A 20266-nucleotide genomic window follows, 5' to 3' on the forward strand; every position below is an offset into this window, starting at 1 on the left:
TCTATCTATTTATTAACTTTCATTAATGAGTCACTTAAAAAAAGAGCTATTAAGTTGGAAAGTGTTACTAGCATCTCAGAGACAGAAAACCTGATAACCAAAGAAATCACCCATTAAGATATGACAGGATCTCTAGAAAATTGTACAGTTATTTATTCAACAAATATTTCTGAGTTGTTCATTACACGCAAAGCATTATGCCCAGTGCTAAAAGAGTTAAAAAGTTCAGATAAACAATGGCCATAGCTTTGTTACAGCACAGATAAAAACTTGAATTTTATTTAAGAGATTTAAAAGATCCTTTTAAGGTCAAATGGCAGAATGCTCTTGCCCTTGCCCTACTTATAACTCAAATCTTGTCCAGTTTCAGAATTTCAATTTTTGACTTTCAGTTTCAAATTTCAGCTTTCATTGTCTTCTCAGATTCCTCAATACATTTCTACTGACCTTGACTAGATTTATCTTGCCAAACTAAGAGGATTTACAGTAGGCAATAAAGAAGGCTCCTTCCTATCCAATCTCAACCCATAGCTAGCTTCTTCAAATTCAGCAAATATATTGCTAGGTATATATATTCACTTCCAATACTTTTTATGATAGCTAAGAAATGAGTAGTTTCAAAGAAAGCTGGGAAGACCTGTATGAAGTTACACAGAGAACAAATGCTTATTAACTAATGGGAAGAGGGGGGTGGAGGAGAAGAGAAAAAGAATGGTTTAGACACTCATGTAGAGAGCACCAGACTAAAATTATTAAATTCTTTTCTAGTTCCAAGCTTCTTTGTTTCTAGAGGAAATATTAAATCATTTAAATAAGTAAATAAATTTGTGTGTGTGTGTGTGTGTGTGTGTGTGTGTGTGTGTGTGTATTTCCCCCTCCCCCAATTAATTAACTGACCAGGCAGTACTTACTAAATGCCTACTGTGTGCCAAGCACTGAGCTACAAATAGAAATACAAAGTGAGATATCCTTCAAATAGCCATATTTTATTTGAAAGGGTAAAGATGGGCAGAGGAGAAAACACTATGTTCTTCACAAATAACAAAATATTCAAAATAAATATTATGTAATTTGGGAACATGGGGATGGCATAGAAAATAACACCAGGAAAAATCAGGAAATGTTTACCTAAGTAAATGGAAAGAAACACACCTAAACATCTGTATTTTAGAAATGATTATGAAACAAAAAAACCAATTTAACTTAATGTTTATGAATACTGCCTAATCCACATTATTCAAATTCAATTTTAAAAATCAAAACATAGACAATTAAGATACCTGAAGGTGCTCCAACCCAAGCCAGACCTAAAACACCATCATCAAAATCTCGATCTGTGAAGACATAGGCCAAACAATAGTCATCGTGATTCTGCTCGGAGTTCAATTCCAGGAACTTCTCCACACCAATATTAGGAAAGCGGAAAGGATTTGTTGAGTCTTTCTCATCAGCAGTTGTGTTTATCTAAATACAAAAATAATTTGAATAAACAATAAAACTGAAGTTATATTAAGTTTCTTAACTGACTTTAGTGTAGTACAGTAGAGAAACATCAATGGACCTAAATCAAAGCAGCTAGGTTCAAATTTCACCCATGTAACTTACTACTACCTATGTGACTCTGGGCAAATCATTCTCTCTGAGACAATTTCCTCACCTGTAAAACGAAAGGGTTGGAATAGATGGCCACTAAGGATTCCTCCAGTTCTAAATTCACAATCCTATGACCTCTCCATAACATCAAATCCTGATGCTTCATGGTGACATAGAAATAACTCAAATTTTTAAAGGCTTCTATACTTGCCAAAGCTAGAACGGTCTTAAATCCAAGGCTGATCTAGCTAATTATGAAGAAGGATATAACCAAAATACAGATCCATCAGATATTTTTTTTTTTAAGTTATAGAAACCCATAAAAATATACTTAGTAAAACACTGGTATCAAATTCAGGAATAAAGGCTATTCTACTAAACCAGAATATAGGGATTCTTTTGGGCTGCATGCCAACTTAGAAAACCACACTATGTTTTATCATTTTTCTTAAATATTTCTCAATTGCATTTTAAACTGGCTCCTGCTACACAGTAGAATACTATAGACTACATACAGCCCACAGGCCATGTGTTGATAACACATTTCCAATAAAGTACTCTTGATATTAGTGATAGAATAACCATACTACTGAACTTTAGCATCTTTTGAAACTAAGTTAAGACCCTGTCACTGGTTTTGTTCAACAAGCATACAGAATCAGTTTTAAAATGCTTATCTAATTTGTCCATGCAAGAGTTACTTGCCTTCAAAAAGAGCTGGAAGGTCTTGTTTATAGAAATTCTGGCTTTTGTTTCAGCAATACATTTCCTCCACCTAAATCAAAATCTGGATAAACGTATTGACTAACAAAATCTAGGCTCCTATTTATATAAGAATAGTATAGACATTAAAAGAAATTATAGATAGTTTTATTCATTTGAGAAAATAGTTCTCAATTTTCAGTGCTTACACAGCCACCCAAACATTTTTGAATGCTAACGAAGTTCTCTTCCCTGAATCCTTGAGAAGTCTAAATTCTTGTAATTTCACTCCACTTCTACTCCTAATAAAGAGTATATTCTCAGAGTATGATTATATGGCCAGAATCTTTCTAAGTTCAACAAGCTTCTGACTTGTGAGCTATATTTTTCCTTCCTTGGAAGGAAAACATTTTTCTAGTTCCTATATTCCACCATGTCGTGAACTAGTCTCTAACTCTTACCATATTTAGGATTCGAATTTCATTGTTATGCGAAATCCAAAGCTAATTGTGATTCTCTAAGCTAGTTGCCTACTAACTCATGGAATACTTAAACTATACTAAGTAACTTTTTCAATTTTAGAGCTGCACGATAAGTTAGGCAGAGACGATAATAGCAAAAAAGTTGCCAGAAAAGCTAGTGTCAGTGCAGGCAAGTGGTCTGCAGGGCTCTGTATTCAGGAGAAGCAAAAGTTTTTGCTTTTGGTTTAGAGAATTTTAGTCTCTAAAACACAGTTTCACGGGCTTATCAAAAATCCACAATAAAGCATTTGCAAACTATGAAGAAGTTGGAATACAATATTCCAAAAGGTAAAAAGATAAGTATTACAACCAAGAACAACTTACCCTGTAAATTTTAGTATAATCTTTTAGGGAAAATAAAATGAATACTTAATAGAATAAAAAACTTTCAAACATTGATGAAAAAACCAAAGCTGAATAGGAAATGTGCAGAAATACTTTCTAATATAGGAAATCATGGAACAAATGTTTTCTGAAGAATAAAAGTTATAGGTGACCAAAAGTCAATAGAAAGACTCTTTGATGGTAGGTATAAATAGGGTGAAATATATTACCAAAGACAACTCGCATTAAAAGATAAAATACATTATTCATGACAAAACTGGAAAAGAAAGCTGACTGGCCAACAGATAACATGTTTCCAAATTTTATCTTAATACCCACAAAATACTAAAACTGGAAAAAGATCTCCAGTGTTAAGTTAGATTCTTTACAAAAAAAAAAAAAAAAAAAAAACACACACACACAGATAGGAAGTATGTTATGAAATAGCACAGATAAGGTGTGATTTGCACAAATGCAGAGAATATCCTCACAGCTGAGAACTCAAATTCTTTCAGGTATCACAATCATATAATCTGCCTAAATCTGTCCTTATCAACCTTAAAATCAAAAATCATGAAAAACTTGGTCACTTTAAGGACTGTTTAATGGGAATAAAGGGAAACCTTATTCTGAGATAATATTTCATAAAAGGAAGGATTAACTTGCTGACAATTTGTATCAATGTATGTATAAAAGCCTCAGAGATTTTTTAAATGCCATCTACTAGACTATGTCCTTCACTCTTCACATTCATTCACTCAATTGGTCATCAATCAATAAACATGTATTAAGTTCTAATGAGTAGAATACACTAATTGCTAACACTATGGAGTTTATAGTCAGGTGGGCTCTGCCCATTTAATTCACCTCTCTAGCAATTTGATACTCCCTAAATCAGAAAACCCCAATATAACTGTTTTGACTTACTTTGGTACCACAGCAAGAGCTCTGTATGCTTCAGGACTGTTCTTTGAATGTTAAAACATGATTTGCTACAGTCATACACACTCAGGCACATGTAGCAGGAGACTTAACTATAACTAAAAGCCATTTATATAATCTGAATTCATCCACACTTCTCTACAATGTTAGCTCACAACTCCATTTACAAAAATCAGTTTTTACCTTTGCTTTGGATACCTGTCCCAGAATTTAGAGTACTTTTTAACACTGGTTTAATTAATTTAATACCGATTACATTTTTTTAGAAACAATTTTCTCCATGAAACAAAATGTTTCATAGCAATGATAAAGCAATAAAAGCGAAAAGAAAAGAAAAGAAAAGAAAAGAAAAGAAAAGAAAAGAAAAGAAGAAAGAAAAAAAGAAACCCTACCTGTTCAAAACATACTTTTCTGATTTATATTCACAAGGACATTTTCAATTTATACCAGATTTCACTAAGTATTATATGGGCAGTCCTATTTTTAAATTCTTGTTATTTTACTACTCTTAATAAATATGCATATTTCATTTGACATTGCCACAGGATCCATTTGGTGTTGGGTGTCCAAACCAAAAACGATATCAAACATGTACAGCCAGAACAAAATCAATCATAATTACTATTTTTGAAATAGAAGAGCCAGGAACATATTACATATGAAAGTGGAGGGAATTTTTATTATTTTATAGTCTAAGAAATGCAAAATATTATTTTATTCAAGAGACTGATCATGGAAAAGTTATAAAATTTTTCATATAGCAAATCATATTTTAATACTATTAGTGTCCTCAATATTTAAACCAGAACTTTATAATCTTTTGTGTGTCATAGATATCTTTGCTAGTCTGATGAATATTTTAAATGCATAAAGCAAAATACAATTATATTCAAATACAACTATAAAAATAGTTTTAAAAATAATTTCAGGAACTGCAAGTTAAATTTCTCTGACTTAAAAAACCGGGGGGTTCCTTTCTGAAACAAATATTCCATCATATAATTTGTCTAGTTCATAAATTCAGGGTTTAGTTTTTTATTTTGTTTTTTTTTAAAGTCAAACCTATTCTTAATATTTCATCTTTTTATCAAAATATCAAGCTACCCTGACTCAATCTGTCTAGTAACTAAATAGTTACATTGGTAATCATTACATGTTAAAATATGGTTTCTCTAATACTGGCGATAAACAATATAAACTGTAGCAAAAATCAAGAGGAAAAGATTGAAAGAGCAAAGTATCAAGGAAAATCACAAAGGGATAATGAAAATGGTTTGGACTATTTTTTTAACTGGAGTTTTATATTAAAAGTAGTCAATTATTTTCCACGGTGTAAACTATATTCCTACAAGATTTCAGAGTCAATTAAAATCAATAAACACCTATTACATAACTATGAAAAAAACAGACTAAAGGATTGTCATAGGTATTAGGAGTCAGATGAGACTAAATCTGAGATTTAACAGTATAAGAAATTCCAAATGAAGACGTACAAAGCAAATCTTTCCCTTCTCTATAACTTCTATTCTTAAAATTGAGGTGTCTTAAGGCACTGAGAGATTAAATGATTTATCAAGGGTTAGAGAATAACTATTTATCAAGACATAAAACTTGAACTTGGATCTTTCTGACTCAGAGACCAATTCCCTTAATTTATTAATAGAACTTGGATTTGAACTTAGATGTTCTGACTCCAAACCTAGAGTTCTTTATAATATTGTATGAAAAAATAAGATCATAAATTGTATAAATATATATGCATATATTGGATTTAACATTTATTTCTACCATGTTTAACATATATTGGACTACTCTGGAGGAGGGGAGAGAAAAATTGGAATACAAGGTTTTATAAGAGCTAATATTGAAGAACTGTCCATGCATGTTTTGGAAAAAAAAGTTTTAATTTAAAAGAAAAAATCACAGTTTTCTCAAAATTATATAGTCCTTGCCTGCTAGTAAGCCACCTTATACTGACTCTTTAAAAGCCATTATCTTATCTGACAAAAGAAGAATCAGTTTCCTATTGACTCACAAAGTGTTCCATGCAAAAACACAGGAAAAGTAAAAAAAGAAATTAAAAAAAAAATTAATGATTCCATTCCCAACCTCATGAATAAACCATTTTCTAAAATAAAAAGGTCAATAAGTTTTGCAAAATTTCTTACCCTTATTCGTTTCACCATGAAACTGATGTTACGGATTCCAGAGAAATCTGTTGATTGGTAAATTGTATCAATAGCTTTCACATGACTGGATATCTAGGGATAGAAATGCAGCAGAATTCAGCTATAAAAAAAGGAAGCCTGTTAAAAAATGAAGGCAAAGAGAGGCAACATGCCCTGACCAAAATCATCCAGGTAGTTTGTGCCCAACCCAAGAACTAAGCAGCTCTTAATTTCTGAAGTTGTATCTAATAAACCATGCTGCCATGCTACGCCAGTCCCAGCTACATTGGAAGGCAGGCAATGCCATAGAGGAGGCAAGATAATCATTTGATGAGAATGTGGTAAATAAATGTTCCAAATTAGGCACTACAAAGAGAAGACTAAAAGAACCTTTAAAACTTAAGGCCTTTGGGATAAGCATAAAGAAAAAACAGCTAAGAAAAACAGCAATTTAGAATATAAACTTATTTGTTAAATTGCAGAAAGATGCAATACCTTCTGGTAGCAAAAAAACAAAACAAAACAAAACAAAAAACAAAAAAAAAACAATTAACATAAAACAACTGCTTACCAATTGAAAAATAGCTAGAAAAACTATGTCGTCACATGAAATATAATTTAATACAGCAAAGAAATAACAACTTGAGAAATTTATAGGGAGAAGATGTATATAAATATATACAGAATGAAATGCAAAGACCAAATGTTAAATATAGTTGTCTGCTGGAGTTACTATACTGTATTTTTTGCTTTTATTCTCTTGTTATAAGCAAGCATATAATCCGGAAGGGATAGGGTGAATCTTTTTTCTAGACATGACTTTGATAAAGACAAAAGTCATCAAAAAACATATTTTTTAAAAATTCTTAGTGAAGAAGATAGTGGAAGATTATAATTTACTATTACCTGATAAAACATAAAGGAGTGAAGAGAAAAAAACTTTAACATAAAGTTTAGTAAGAGTTCCAATTCAGTGGGCTCATCCTTACATTACTTAAGGATAAAGCTACTGAGACAACAAATAAGAAAAATGGAAAATATTTGTCAAATTTTTTATAACAAAGTTTAACAATGAAAACATCAAATTTGGAATCTAACATCAAAATTTTTCATGGACCATATGAATAAGTAGAAAGGGTACTACAAAGACCAGAAGAGTATATATATACTAGAAATAAACAAAATCTATGCCAAATATTATAATTATGAGGATATTTAAAGGATCAGTTTGCAAGGTATCTGAAAAAGGAAAAGATACCAACTTTGCAGACATAAAGAATCTAATCATTACTGATAAAAGAAAATATCAGTAACTTTTCACCTGTATATCTAATTCCTCATTACAATAAAACATTTTTTTGAGAATAACTTACACAACTTTGTTAATAAACTTTTTTCATAAAGATATAAAAAAGGAAAAGGCAGAATTTTAGAATATTCCAAATCACATAATATCTTTATGATCACATGACTGATAAAGAATACAAGATCCCACTGTGCTTGGGCTTAGCTGCCCATTTAAAAAAAATTTGATTCATCAGAGTAAAAAAGTTCTATTCCAAGAAGATATCTTCCATGTATATTTTAAAACTATACAATAATCTCAAAGATAAACAACCAAATAATTGCACACATATAACCTGTATCAAATTACTTACCATCTCAGAGATTGGGGAAGGGAGGAAGAAAAATTTTGGAAGTAAAAATTTTAAAATAAATGAACATTAAAAATTGTCTTTCCATGTAATAAGGGGAAAAAATAAAACATCACTATTTTTAAAAACCACAAATAGCCAATACAATTTTATCTGATCCTTGGCTTATAAATACCAACGGAGGCAAATAACATTTATGTTCAAAATTATCTTCCAATGACATGGAAGATATTTAGCCCAGAATCCAAATAAAAGAGGGCTTCCCTATAAATTGTGATGTCTTTTAGATGACCCTATTTGCAGATGATATACTGATTGCATCAAATCAAGAACATTCAGAACTCCTTGATACCTAACCACATAAAGTTAGGCTTAACTATTCACAAAAAAATTAAGTACATGAGGAATGCCTCTTATTAGACAAACAGTTGGGGATGGGAGGGTCCCATGCATATAGTGCAACACTGTGGAAAAATAAAAAATCTTTCCCAAAACTAATACTTTTAACGATTGCAAGCTTCTCCCTGATACAAAAGTCTATTTGGTTAACATTAATAAGTCTTTATACCACAGGGTCTAAAAAATAAAATGAAAGAAAAATGTAAAGTCCCATGGTAGATGTGAATAGGTCATGCCATATTACCAGAAAAGTGCTTTAAAATGATGTAATTTAAAAAAGGAAATCTAAACATATAATTAAAGAGATAACAAATGGATTATATATGTTCTATCATATCCAACACATCCAACAAATATGAAGAGGTTCCTAGCAAGTTAAATAAATTCTGTTTGAAGAAATTAAGAAAGAATATGGACAAGACTTGGCATGAGAATGCATGAATGAATTGCGATCTAAACTACTGAAGGAAATAGGTGAATCGCAGATACGATTCCATTTCTTACTTTCTCAATAATAACTATGCATCTCTTAACATGGCCTATGATTATATTAACATTTGACTATCACATTAATTTAAATAATCAACTCATATTTAGCATAAAAATACAATAAAAATTTAGATTTCAGTATGTTGTAGATATAATATGGCTCCCTATCTTGTAAACCTGAAGTTAATTTTTAAACCAAGTGTATAACTTTACATTAACTTCTATCTTGCTACATTGAGCCCACTGTTCTAGCCTATTGAGATTTTGCTTTAACTTTGATTCAATTACAAAATTTTAACTCCCAGCTTCAGGTCCAATCCAAATTTGGTAAGTGTGTACAATTTTAGTCTTAATCCAAGGAACTGAAATAAATACAAAGGCACACAAAGCCATGTTAAGATCTCGCATATAATACATTAGAAAACGCCCTCTAATGACATTAAAATATGAGGATATGTTTTGGAGTTTCATCAGTCAACCGTTTTCAAATCTACCTAACATAATCAGTTAACCAACATGAATGACACTTATCTTGTTAATAGGTATAGCAAAAAAGATAGTTAAAGAAAAAAAAAAAGATTTTTTGATTATAAGTATATTGTGTCTATCACAATTTCTCCTGATCAAACTATCTGGTAATTCTGTTTACATAGGAAATGAAACTAATTTGGAACAAGATTTTGATGATGTCATCTTAAGATCTTAATGATCACAAACACATTTCTAGCTGTTCAAAACGTGTTCCTTTAATAATACATCCCAAATTGATGTCATGGTTCAAAATTAAGTCATTTTATTAAGTGTCTATTTGTGCTAAACACTGTGCAAAGATTAAAAAGAGGGAAAACAGCCCCTGCTGTCAAAAGGCTCACAGTCTAATGGGAAAGAAAACATGCATGTAGTTACGTATAAACAAGAAATAGACAAAATAAAATGGGAATGGTCTCAACAAGGTCATAACATTAAGAATAACTATGAAAGGTTTCTTGTAACAGGTAGAGCTCTAGCTAAGATTTCAAGGAGCCACAAGGTGAAGATGAAGACAAAAAGCATTCCAGGCATAGGAGACTACCAAAGAATATGCCTAGAATCAAAAATGGAATGCCTTATTTAAGAAAGAAGAAGAAAATTGGTGTCAGTGGATAGTATCTGACAAGTAGTACTAAAATATAAAAATATTTTTTAATGAAAAATGAGCTCTAGATATCATTAAAGCACTGAATATCCAAATAGCTCTCAAATGCCAGAAATCTTAAGAATAGATGCTACCCTGGAAATAGATTGCTTTTATTTCTACAAATATAAATATTAAAAAACACACAAATATGCTTCAATTTTTTAAAAACCACATTAACATATATATAAAATTTGAAAACTCATATGACTCAATGTCATTCTTATTAATAAATACCTGAGCAATCACAGCTTCCCGTGTTCCATAGTGTTTAAAGAATAGATGATCTGTCTGAATATAAAGCTGACAAGTATTTTTTTCAGCTGAAGCAGCACGCTTTTTCCTTAGCAGCTCTGGACCACTTGTAACATGTTCTTCTAGAGGTTTCTATGACAGAAGAGTTGTCTTTGATAAATGATATGTTATATTATTTCATCTTAGTCTAGATGTTTAAAACAAAGTAGGAAACAATCAGAAGCAATTTAAATCAACATCACAGTGTTCCATAAACTACAAATTAACTGGGTGATTTCTCTATCTGAACATTATTTTGGGGAAAACTGAAAAGCAATCCAGGAGAAATTAGCTTTAGATCAATATATATTGACATATATAATTCAATACAACAAACATTTATTAAGCACCTCCTATATGCTAGGGATTATGTTAAGTACTATGAATAAAAAGATTATGATAGAAACAAATCAGTATCTTTCACATCAATGCTGAGCTGGTGAATTCTTAATTCTAAAAGGAATAGGTGCATTCACAAAATATGAAAGGATTAATGTTTATAAATTGAAAAGCATTTGCACAATCAAAATTAGTGTAATTAGGATAAGAAAAGCAATTTATGGGGAGGAATCTTTCTATCATATCTCTCAGAGCAGTCTGATAACAAAGACAGGCAATTCAAAAGATAGTAGTCCAAAAAGCTATTTCTCAAAAAAAAAAAAAAAAAAAAAGGGGGGGGGGGGGGGGGGGGGGGGGGGGGGGTTAGTCAGCAAACAACTATTAAAATCCACTTTATGCAAGGTATTATACTAGGCATTAGGCACTAGAGATACAAATACAAAGAATGAAACAATGTCTAATTACAAAGTGTTCATATTCTTAACAGGATAGAAAATAAAACTACAGGAATATATGAAACAAACTTAAAGGGCATAAATAAAAAGTAATTGCAATATAAGATACTTTAAGAAAGAGGATAATGAAGTGACACCAGCAAAAAAAAGTTGCTTAAATTATATCTTAAAAAAAAAAAAAAAAAAAAGGAAGGAATCTGAGATGGAGATAAGCAGGGAATGTATTCTAAGAAAGGAAAAAAGTGAGTGCAAAAACATTAGGTGAGGGAAAGAAGAACTGTATATGAAGAGGAGGAAGGCTTGATTTGGTTAGAGGACAATGTAGGGCAAAGTAATAACAATGATGAGAAAGAGGGAAGAAAAATGTACTAAGTATCTAGTATATAGCAGGCACTGTGCTAAGAGGTTTATTAATATTATGTCATTTGATCCTTACAACAATTTTGGTAGGTAGATGCTATTATGTTTCCTACTTTATAGATGAGGAAACTAAGGCAGACAAAGATTATATGACTTCCCAAGATCACAAAGTTGCTAGTGACTAAAACTAGATTTTAACTCAGGTATTCCTGATTCCAAGTCAAGCACTGCCCACTGCCCTTCTAGCTGCCTCTAAAATTATGCCATGTTATCTCTTTAAGTTCTCAAAGCACTTTAGTATCACCTAATTTATGGTACTTTATATCTTCTGTGGAACTGTCTAATGATCCAAGCATTTTTATTAAAATATCTATACCTTTTGTGACCCAGAAACCCTTCTGCTAATTATATAACCCTTTCCTGAGCAATGATTTGTTTAAGGGTGTCAATTACACCAAAATAGTTCTAGCAGTAATTTTTCTAAGAACAAATAACCGGGGAAGGAGGAAATCCATGTCCACTGACTGCAGGTGTGGTACATAAATGCAATGGATTATTACTGTGCTCTAAAAATTGCTGAATAAAGCAAGGAAAAATTTATATGGACTGATACAAAATGGAAAATAGTGGGTTAAGTCACATCAAGTCAAAAGCATTTATTAAAGTAACTTCTATGTGCCAGGCACTGAGTTAAATAGTGGGGATACCAAAAAAAAAAAAAAAAAAGAGGGAAGGGCCAAAAATGGTCCTGCTCAAGGAGTTCACAAGGCTAGGGGAATTGGGAAAAAACTACATATAATAGTGGATAGAGTGCTGGACCTAAGATAAAGAAGACCTAAGTTCAAATACTTTTTCAGAGTTCCCTTAGCTAAACCTATCACTTAACATCTGAACAAGTTATTTGACCTCAACCTTGGTCTCCTCCTTTATCTGTAACAGAAGGAGGTTAGACTCTAAGGTCCTTTCCAGCTCTAAATTTATGATTCTATGAATTATACAGAACCAAAAAAATAACAACTGCAATGAATTGGAATACTAAGTTTGGTTCAGAAGACCATGGGAATGAATGATTTTCTTTGTTTTTGTTATTGTGTTTATTTTTACAACAATCACCACTACCACCACCACCACTCCCCAACATCCACATACCATCTACTTTTACATCCCTAGGAACAGATGTCTTGAGAGGGGAAGCAAAAGGGTTTACTTTGGAAATAGGAAAGCAGGCAAAAACCAAAGTTGTTACCAGCATGCATGTAGGTACATTTGGAAATTTTCATAAAAGGAAATACAGTTCTTAAAATTTTAGTTACGTATTATCAAAAATTTTCATCTTCATTTTTGTTAAACTCAAACTGTTACCACAAAAAAAAAAAAAAAAAAAAGAAAGAAAATAAAAGGAAACTTCAATACATATCTATACAGATTCACAAATTCCCACATTAGCCATGTCTAAAGATACAGGTCTCTTTCTGCAGCTTAAGTTTATTACCTTATTCCAGGAGATGAGTATGGCATGTTTTACCTTCTGTATTAGGAGTTGTGGTTCATCACAGCATCAATCAATTGTAAAATCCTGCAAAGTTACTTTTCTTTCTAAAGCTATCACTGTATAAAATTGTTCTTTGATTTTACTCATGTCATTCTCCATCAATTTATAAAGGTCTTCCCAATTTCCTCCTCATTTCTATGGCACATTAATAATCTAGTACACTCCTATGCTACAATTTGTTTTGCCTTTTTTCAAATAGGAGGGGACCTACCTTACATTCCAATTATCTCCGAAAGAACTTCTATAAACATTTTTATACATACAAATCCTTTTCTTGTATCTTTGATTTCTTTGGAATAGACGCCTACTAGTTGTATAGCTACTCCAAAGAGTCTGCTGAGTTTAGCAAGTAGGGAACAATTCCATACTGGTTTCCAGAACAGATAGAACAATTCACAGCTCCAACAACAGCGAAGTACAGTACCTATTTTCCCATAGCCCCTCCAACATACTATCACAGTTCTCTTTTAATCATCTGTACTACTGATGGATGTGAGGTAAAACGTCATTACGTTAATTTGAGTTTCTCTAAATATTAGTGATTTAGAAAATTTCTATGTAATTGTTGATTGAATTTCTTCCTTTTGAAAACTGCATATTCATATCCCTTTTACCATTTATCAGTTGAGGAATGATTTCCAGTCACATAAATTTGAATCACTTCTTTATATCTTGGAAATAAGATTTTTAAAAGAAAAATTTGTTGCAAAGACTTTTTTTTCCTAGTCACCTGTTTCTCTTCCATTTTTAATTATGAGTTTTATGTAAAACTTTTTAATTGCATAAAAATAAAAACTGTCCATTTTAGCTTGTATTATCCTATTACTTCTTTAGTCATCAAATCTTTCCTTTTCTATAGATATGGATATAGAGATAGTGATTATTCCCTTCTCATCTAACATGTTTATATGACATTTTCTAAACAATGAATCTCTTTGGAGTTTATTTTGGTATATGAAATGAGACGTATGTCTAAATCTAATTTCTTCCAGACTATTGTTTAGTTCTCCTAGCAATGCTGTTCAAATAGTCCTTACTCTAGAAACTAAGGTACCTGGGTCAAATATTCTACTTATATATTTGTTTCTGGATGTTGTTGTACCATTGATTAACATCTTTTTTTTTTTAAACCAGCACTAAACTATTTTAATGACTGATCTCTCACAGTACAGTCTGAAATCTACTACTGATAGACCTTTCCTTCAAACTTTTTTCCATAATTATTCTTTGAGAATCTTGGCCTTTTTTTGTACCATATGAATTGTTATTATTTTTTCTAGTTCTATAAAATATTTTTTTGAACTTTGGTACAGAAATATACATTTTTCAAAATATTTATTCTATTTTATTTATCTGGAACAATATGCCATACAAGACAAACTGAAATCAAAAATTCAAAGCAATTATTTAGAATGGAATGAAATCACTTTATATGTAATCAAAATGTTTAAAGTTCACAAATCTAATTGTTGAGAGATTTTAACAAATGAACTACATGTAGAAAAATCAGAATTCAAAGCTAATATATACTTACAGCACATTTTAAATCTTAAAATCATATATGAATGTTAACTTATTAATAATACTGCATCTAACAACACATCAGTGTATCTATGTAATGAATGCAATTTACTAATGAAAATGTGTTCCATCAAATAAAATTCAATTTTACTCCAACCCTGACCAATAAGGGTCAACGTTATGCATAAAATTCCAAATATGAAAACTTTGCTAATATAAGTGAAATTTGTTAATGTGACGTTCCCTTAGCAAAAATTTTTGGCAAGAAAGAGATGGGGGCGAGAAGAGGAATGGTCAGCTCTACTGCATGCTACATATAATTTAAAACAGTGATTCGATACCTGCTAGAAATGTTAGTCCTTCATGTATCCCCTTTATACTATCTTTTGCTTTTGCAATCATTTGCAAACAAAATAAAAGTAAAGAGTCAAAAAGTATCCATTAGTCTTTGTAGTAAAGTTATAAAGTATTATTTCGGAAGCATGTCTTATAGGATGCGGTGGGAAAACAATAAACTACCAATAAGGAATTCATGAATCAAAGATTCAATGTATGAAGTAAGCATAATTTTTAAAGATTTTATAGATATGGAATTATATGGATGCTTTTAAATATATGCAGATGCTTTTAAAAGTCTTATTCTCATGATAAGATTCTGTAGTTATGAGGTCTCTCCACAAATATCAAAAGTACAACTATTATTACCATGTGGATAAAGGTACAGTAACCTCAACATTAAAATGATATTCCTCCTTAAAAAGTTGGGAATCACTATATAAAGGCATCATATTTCAAGCAGCTGTTGTTTTTTGAAAAGAAGAAATAAGAAGTGCTGAAGGAACTGTGATCCATTGAGATAATACTTTTTGCATTCAAGAAAAATATTTTAAACTGAACAGTGTTTCAAATTAAAATTAAGAATATTAGTAATTTAAATGAATGTCATCATCTGAATATGAGACAATAATGTCTCAGAAAGTAGCCAATTCTAATCAATAAACCCTTTTAATATAATACATAACAAATAGTTTTATAAAAGTTTTCCATCACAAAAATTCCTCGAGATGAACAGATAAAGAAAAGAGTTCATAATTGTGTCCTATGTCTATAAGCTACATCAAATTTGAACATAAAAAAAGGAGAGGCAGTCTTATTTCTAGATTACATTTTTATTTTGTTATTGCTAAACTTACAAATCTGATGCCTGTGAATAAAGAAGGTTGAAGTAGTAACAAAGGTTGAAAAATATGATAATACAAAAAGGCTAATAAGGAAAATTAACATAGAAACACATTTTATGTAATGGAAAGATAACTGAACTTGAAGCCCTGGGTTTTAAAGCCTAACTCTGTCACTTATTAGTCATATGATCTTGGAAATTTCACATTTTACTTCTCTAGTCTTCAGAAGACAAAATGATAAAGTGAAATTATAATCCCAGACCCAACTATCTCATACAACTGTTATACACAAAGAACTTGATAAACTTTAAAAATGTGTTCATGCAATAATTTTAGCAGTATACAAGTCTTTGAGAAAATAAAGAACATTCAATTTCAATACTCAGAAAAAAATATATTTATATATTTCTACTTCTATAAAAAGGTCCAATAGTGAACTTCATACCTGTGTGCTTTCCTCTACACCAGTCATCTGGTACTTCCTCATTCTTTCGAATACTGAATGATCTGCACAGCCTCCCTGTGGGCCATACTTATGGGGATATTCTAAAATGTAGGGGAAAAAAAAAGTCACTATATTATATGATGGGCCTAGATATTTACAAATAATGAAATTGAGATAATAAATTAGCATACTAAAACATAAATTTTATGTAATGTCTGCTACATAATTTGAAGATGACTTTAGAATTCTAATTTGACATTTTAGTTTGTTCTGGATTTATCATTATTATTTCTGATGAACAGATATAGGCATATTTCATTTTATTGCGCTTTACAGATACTGCTTAAAAAAAAAAAAAAAGGAAATTGAAGGTTTGCAGAAGCTCTGAATCCAACAAGTCTATTGGCACCATTCTGTCAAAGCATATACTTTACATCCTATCTCTTGTAACATTTATGTAATTCTTGGAGTATTTCAAAATTTTTCATTATTATTTTATCTGTTACAGTGATCTGTGATGTTACTATTCTTGTTGGGGCACTATGAACTGTGACTATATAAGATGGCAAACTTGATAAATATTGTGTTTTTTCTCTTTCTATTCTGTATGCCCTGAAATACAAAAATATTTATATAGGGCCAATTAATAACTCTACACTGACCTCTAAGCATTCAAGTGAAAGGAAGAGTCAACTAACACAGCAAACTTTATTGCTTTCTTAATTTAAAAAATTGTCACAACCATCTCAATTTTTCCCTCTGAGGCAATTGGGATTAAGTGACTTGCCCAGGATCACACAGCTAGGAAGTGTTACGTGGCTGAAGGTGATGGTTACTTTTTAGCAACAAAGTATTTTTAATTAAAAGTACATACATTTTTTTAGACATTATTGAATATCATTTCTTCACATTTTTAGATGAAATAACATTTTCTTATCTCTAATTTCCCTTGCCTTTTCTCCTCCTTCACTGCAACTTCATAAAGCCTTCAATAAAAAGCAAAGCAGTCAATGATACAAAAATGTAATATGCCACTTTTTGCATATATTCTGAAAACTACCACAATTTTTTTGTTGACTACTCACTTCCTACCCCCATTTCTCCTCTCAAAGTGACAATTTACTTAAAATGAAAAAAATATCTGCCCTATCCATTTCACAGTCACAAAAGTCAATGTATGTAGAGACCATATAAAACATTTATTTAAATTTATGTTTTCATTTAGTTCAAGCAGCTAACAAAGCTAACCCCATATGAAACTAATATATATTTTTTAAACTGGTGACTTTAGCTATATGAAAAATCCTTAAAATCAGACTGGCAAAAAAATTTTAAAGAAAGATGACAAAAGTTGGAAGAAAATGGGAACAGTGATACGCTACTGGTGGACCTGAGAATTCATCCAGGTATTCTGGAAAGCAATTTGAAACCAGTTCCAAGAAGTTACTTAACTATATATAACTTGTTGACTGAGCAACAACTAGTCCTTTGCCCCAGGAGATCAAGTATAATGGAAAGGATGCAATTTATAGAAAAATTTTATTTTTTATTTATAGCAGGTCTTTTTGTGGGAGCAAAGAACTAGAAACCTTAAGAGAATATCAAATGTAACAATACTATCATGCTATAAAAAATTAAGACAGTTTCAGAGAAATGTAGTAATAATGGTATAGACTGACACAGAATGAACAAAACCTAGAAGAACAAGATGTTATAATGGTTAACATTTTAAGAGAAAACAATTTTGAAAGACATGAGAAGTATGATCAACACAAGGACTGATCATGACTTCCAGAGGACCAATGAATGCTACCCATCTTCTAAGAGAGAGGTAATAGAATGATACATAAAATAAAACACAAATTTCTTGATAAGGCCAATATGGGGATGTGTTTTGTTTGACTACACTTATTTGTTACAAGGATTTTGTAAATAAAATTGAACAAAAATATTATATTTTTATAATTCTGGAATGAAAGGGGAAAGAGAAATGCAATACAGAACATATACATTAGCAGAAAGACTAAAATTGGGGGAGAGGGGAGGAAAATCTTAATAATTAAAAAAAAATAAAATTTTATTAAATTAAATTATTAAAGTTTACATAAACTTTCTTAGAAAGTTATCTCCTGGAGCAATTTGGAACTATGTCCAACAAGCTAACAAACTGCATATTCTTTGATCCAGCAATGTCTTTACTGGGCCTATATTCTAAAGAGATAATAAAAACAGCAAAAGGACCCACATGTGCAAAAATCTTTGTAGCTGCTGTTTTTGTAGTGGCAAGGAACTGGACACTGAGTGGATGCCCAACAGTTGAAAAATGGCTGAATAAATTATGGTATATGAATGTTATGGAATATTAATTATTGTTTTACAAGAAACAATCAACAAGATTATTTCAGAAAGGTCTAGAGAGACTTACGTCAACTGATGGTAAGTGAAATGAGTTGAACCAAGAGAACACTGTACACAGCAAGAACAAGATTATACGATGATTAATTCTGACAGACATGGCTCTTTTCAACAATGAGGTGATTCAAGGTAATTACAATAGATTATTATGGAAAGTGCCATCCACATCCAAAGAGAGAACTGTGGAGACTGAATGCAAATTAAAACATAGTATTTTCATCTTTTGTTGTTGTATGTTTCCTTGCTTTTTTTTTCCTCTCATGTTTTTTCCCCTTCTGAAATGATTTTTCTTGCACAGCATGACAAATACAGAAATATGTTTAGAAGAACGGGAGGGAGAAGAAGAGAGGGAGAGGAGGAGAGGGGAAGAGGAAGAGAGTAAGGAAAGGAGGAAGTGGAGGAGGAGAAGGAAGAGGAGGATGTGAAAGATTATATCACATCAAATGCTGAGATCTATGAGAATAAAGATTATAAATGAGCAGTGGAGTTGGCAAAAATAAATAAATGTATGCCAATGCCAGCAATTGTGGTCTTTTAAGTCTAGCATCATAAACTTAGACCATACTTAGTGACAGAACTAAGGTAAAAGGAACTTCTGAGTTCATCTATTTTTACAGAGAAAAGTAAAAAGAGACAAAATGAGTTGGCCTAGGTCAAACAGTTAATAAATAGTAGATAATCCAGTCTTCTGATCTTCAGAGCTCATAATTCCTTCTTCTACACTACATCACAGGCTTTAGTGTAGCAACTAAATTACCCTTTAATTATTTTTGAAGAACATCGATGTATCTGTGTCTATACTGTATCTACACACACACACACACACACACACACACACACAAATACATTCTGTTTTAATTCTTATGAAGGACATTCCCTAGAAGCATGTAAATATTTCCATTTTATTGTGAGTAAATTAGATTTCAGAATATTTAAGTAACTTATTTAAGTTCATAAAATTGGGAATATCTAAATCAGCTTTCAAAACCACACCTCCTCATCGAGATTGGGTCCTGTTTCCATTACAGCACATGGTCTTTTTAAAGACATAACAGATCAGAAAAGTAAAGCCAAGATGACAGAGAAGCAGAAATCAGTATAGCAAACTCCCTTTGCAGAGCTCCAAACAGATCTTTAAAACATAACAGATTCAATTCTAATGGAGAAAACTAAGAAGAAAAATCATAAGGAGTCACTTTTCCAGCTCAGGTACACATAGTCAAACAAAAAATAAGTCTGTAGACAGGGGTCTGATCAGGAGCTCCAAATACAGAACACTAGCATAACAGAGGATGTACACAAGGGCAAGAGAAGCTCCCAAACTCATACTAAGGCATCCCAAAACATACAGCATGGAGTCAAGTGCCAACTGGCAACTTTATTATCCACTATCTAGATCCATATTATAGATTCAGGGCACACTAAAAAAATCTGTGGGGAAAATGAGAGAGACAACTATCAAGCAAATACCATGGACTGTGGAACTGTGGAAAAAAACAAATCCAGAAACAAAGTGGCTCAGATCCCAGAAGCAGAACAAAGTTCTCAGTTTCTAATCTAATATGAAATCTGCAGAGAACCAAACAAGCAGGAATCTCAGACAAAATGGGAGATTACAGCTTTGTCACTCAGATCCAACTAAACTTACCAAGTGACTGATAATGGTTGAGTCCAACAATATTCTACTATGAATCAGTCAATACCGAAGAATTCAAGAAATTACAGAGCTCAAACCAG

The 20266-nt window shown here is 31.4% G+C and overlaps 1 protein-coding gene across 3 annotated transcripts in view; it reads right to left on the bottom strand.

Annotated features, from left to right (window-relative positions):
• ADAM10 (ADAM metallopeptidase domain 10) overlaps positions 1 to 20266 on the bottom strand; it is a 135307-nt gene that overhangs the window by 30965 nt on the left and 84076 nt on the right. For all 3 annotated transcript variants that reach the window (XM_031955276.1, XM_031955278.1, XM_031955277.1), the window contains 4 exons: positions 16115 to 16215; positions 10205 to 10354; positions 6251 to 6343; positions 1281 to 1464 (listed from right to left, as the gene is read on the bottom strand). In XM_031955276.1, coding sequence (XP_031811136.1) covers positions 1281 to 1464; positions 6251 to 6343; positions 10205 to 10354; positions 16115 to 16215 — 528 coding nt within the window. The remainder of the gene's footprint in view (positions 1 to 1280; positions 1465 to 6250; positions 6344 to 10204; positions 10355 to 16114; positions 16216 to 20266) is intronic.

Source organism: Sarcophilus harrisii, chromosome 2 (assembly GCF_902635505.1).
Source record: "Sarcophilus harrisii chromosome 2, mSarHar1.11, whole genome shotgun sequence".
Classification (NCBI taxonomy): Eukaryota; Metazoa; Chordata; class Mammalia; order Dasyuromorphia; family Dasyuridae; genus Sarcophilus; species Sarcophilus harrisii.